The following is a 3,450-nucleotide window of genomic DNA, read 5'->3' as shown; positions in this document are numbered from 1 at the left end:
ATATATAAAGTAACAGAAAAGAAATCCAAAGACAGCAGAACAGTGACATTAATTGCTAGATGTAGTATGACATCCATCATGTGAAAGTATATATAATGACCGAAACCATTCAGAAAATAACAAACAGCAAACTTACAGAAAAGAAGCAACGACAACAGAACGAAATATACAGCAAATAAAGAAAAAAGAAAAAAAAAAAAAAACAACAAAAAAAAACTGAAAAATACAATTACAGACTAATAAGCATCAGAATGGTAAATTATCTAAACTAAGACATATATAAACAGGCAAGAAAGAACTGGGAGGTAGATGGGAGCTATAAAAGGACAACAAAGTGAAAATAAAAATAATAATAATAATAATAATGATAATACACAGAACTAGTCAAAACTCAAAGTGGTTGTTGGGGAACATAAATAATTATAATAATAATAATAATAATAATGATAATAATAAGTAACTAAGGAGTTGATAAAAAAGAGAATGGATGGAGACTCACTGTTTGGGAGGCTTCCCAGGTGGTAGACTGCAGTGTTAATAGAAGAAAGAAGAGAAGATTTAAAGGAGAAACAAGATTTAAATACCAGCTGCATAGTGAGGGTTTGCCCGATTTAAATATGTGTATGTGTGTATTCGAGATGTGTTTAATAGTGTTTGCTAGTTCAGTTAGGTTTGAGAATAGCTGCCCTAACATTGTTGTTGTTGTTGTTGGCACTCCATCACTTACGACGTCGAGGGTTCCAGTTGATCCGATCAACGGAACAGCCTGCTCGTGAAATTAACGTGCAAGTGGCTGAGCACTCCACAGACACGTGTACCCTTAACGTAGTTCTCGGGGATATTCAGCGTGAAACAGTGTGACAAGGCTGACTCATTGAATTACAAGCACAACAGAAACAGGAAGTAAGAGTGAGAGAAAGTTGTGGTGGAAGAGTACAGAAGGGTTCATCACCATCCCTTGCCGGAGCCTCATGGAGCTTTAGGAGTTTTCGCTCAATAAACACTCACAACGCCCGGCCTGGGAATCGAAACCGTGATCCTATGACCGCGGGTCCGCTGCTTTAACCACTGGGCCATGACACCTCCACTGCCCTAACATTAGTAAATAGTGTACTGTGTTATACATACTGAGCAAATATAAGTGTGTGTGTATGTGTGTGCATGTGTGAGTGTGTGTGCACACACATGCTTGCTGTTGTCTAGTACCACATTAATGTTGACTGGATACATCCAATCTTAAAAGGTATTGTGACAATAACCATCACAGCTTATTTTCAAGTATTGAAAATTACATTATCAAATGTCCTTCCACCTTTTAATTTTATTTTAGGTGGTAGAGAGTGATTTGGCACCTATTTCTAGGAGGATGAGTACACATGCATGCTGGGATATACATGCATTCCAGAAAGCACAAGAGTGTAAGTGCACGTTTATGCATGTGACCAGACTCTGATAAAGAAGGTTACCCAAGAATAGGTTTAGCATTCAGCCAGTACACCTGGGTATGCGAGTAAACATTTAACTGAGAGATAAAGGAGCTCTGTCCCAAATGCTTGTAATAGAGTGGATTCCATTAAAGTCCTCGAGCACCCAGCTGTAGAAACCATGCCAAATCAGACTGGAACTTGGTGCAGCTCTCCAGCTTACCAGTTCCAGTCAAACCGTCTAACCCATGCCAGCATGGAAAACAGACGTTAAATGATGACGATGATGATGGGAAACAGATTACATGTACCATCCAAGAATATGTATAGTCTACTATTTAGACAAGCTTCTGTACAGTTTCTGGCTACCAAATTTCACTCACAAGGTTTGGGTTGACATGTGGCTGTGCAAGAAGATATATGCCCAATGTGCTTCATTGGAGGATTGAACAAGAAACCACATGTTGTAAGAAAATGTTCAGAAGTCACACAACTCCACTCATGCTTATATGTATATTTTCAGTGGTGCCAAGACAATGGAGTGTACATGGGAAGGAGACGCTTTCAGATTATGTGATATTGATGCCTTTCACAAAAGCATTTATAGTGAAGTAAGAAAAAGAGTCAAAACTGGGTTTCAAAAACCCTGTGTTACAGTTATGTGTGTGTGTGTGTGTGTGTGTGTGTGTGTGTGTGTGTGTGCATGTGAGTAGATTTATGCATTCTTGAAGGAATATAAAAAAAAAATTTGGGATGTAGCAGCAGGAAATTAAATGAAACGTTGAGAGAGAGACAAGGGAAGGGAAATAGAAAAAGAGAAAGAAATATATTTGATATTTTTCTCTTTTCTCAGGTAAATACCAATGCCATTTCTATTAATCTCTCACCATTTATTTCTTCTTCTTCACATCGTGCATGGAAGCCATAACGGATGTCCTGAATTTGAGAAATTCTGGAGGTAAAAAAAAAAAAAACGAAGGATTAAACAAATTAAAAATGGGCCAAAGAGACAAAGAAAATGGAAGTGTGTGGAAAACAAAGAACAAATTTAGATATTTTAGATGTACTTTACACACATATACACACAAAAGTAGATATTTCAGACGCACACATATTGCACACGCACACAAACATGTTCTTCATTTTCCTTTTAACACATCATAAGTTCTTTGATGAAAACATTAAAGTTAGCTATGGTCATTTCAATATCACTTCTCAAATATACAACCATAATTCAAATCATACAAACAAAAACACCACAACCACTAAAATGCCATTTCAAAAATACCATGTTCTGACCACATAACACGAAGTGGCTCTCAAAGGTGATCATATACAGAACAAAGATAACAACTGGATGGTACTGAGGGGAAATGCATTGGCCACTCAAAAAGTATATTTACAAGGAGATAGATACAGCACTCTAACTAGTTTAGAACCAGAGATAGTACCAGATTTTCTTCCCAATATGAGCAGAGTTTGAAGGATAGTGACATCACCAACATCTAGATAAGCTGCAGCATTGTCAAAAATGCAATTCTATATTTCTAATGGCTCTAAGAGATGCTACCCATGCTTGACAGCAAAATGTCACATTTTAACTCATTCTTTCAAAATGTTAAACAAGAAATCTAAAATATTAACCCAGTTAATATTTCTATCATAACCTGCACAGAACATTAGCTAAAGACACCTGTTTAAACATCACACAGCAGTAATTTTCTCTGCCTAGCACTGCAATGACTGTTGGCAGGTAGACAGATTATTTCTACATAAATACCCTTATTCTAACCCATCAATAGTCCACAAGTCCTAAATTGCCAACGTAAGCAGACCAATGAAAAATTGGCAATTCAACAGTCTTATTCTTCCATAAACCACCAATTAAGTGCCTCTATTCATCTATTTGTTGACAGAATGACTGCAAGCAGCGAGAATGTCAGAGACGTAAAATAGTACATCATCATCTTCCAGTTATATATATATATGTATATATATATATATATATATATATATATATATATAT

The 3,450-nt window shown here is 36.4% G+C and overlaps 1 protein-coding gene across 4 annotated transcripts in view; it reads right to left on the bottom strand.

The window, feature by feature from the left end:
* Positions 1-3,450, bottom strand: part of LOC106872300 (semaphorin-1A) — a 414,058-nt gene that overhangs the window by 51,690 nt on the left and 358,918 nt on the right. For 2 of the 4 annotated variants that reach the window (XM_014919241.2, XM_052966633.1), the window contains 2 exons: positions 2,312-2,376; positions 500-526 (listed from right to left, as the gene is read on the bottom strand). In XM_014919241.2, coding sequence (XP_014774727.1) covers positions 500-526; positions 2,312-2,376 — 92 coding nt within the window. The remainder of the gene's footprint in view (positions 1-499; positions 527-2,311; positions 2,377-3,450) is intronic. The other 2 variants (XM_014919257.2, XM_014919249.2) reach the window with 1 other exon arrangement.

Source organism: Octopus bimaculoides, chromosome 3, assembly GCF_001194135.2.
Source record: "Octopus bimaculoides isolate UCB-OBI-ISO-001 chromosome 3, ASM119413v2, whole genome shotgun sequence".
NCBI lineage: Eukaryota > Metazoa > Mollusca > Cephalopoda > Octopoda > Octopodidae > Octopus > Octopus bimaculoides.
The sequence above is the reverse complement of the archived record's forward strand: the minus strand, read 5'-3'. Positions and strand labels throughout refer to the sequence as shown.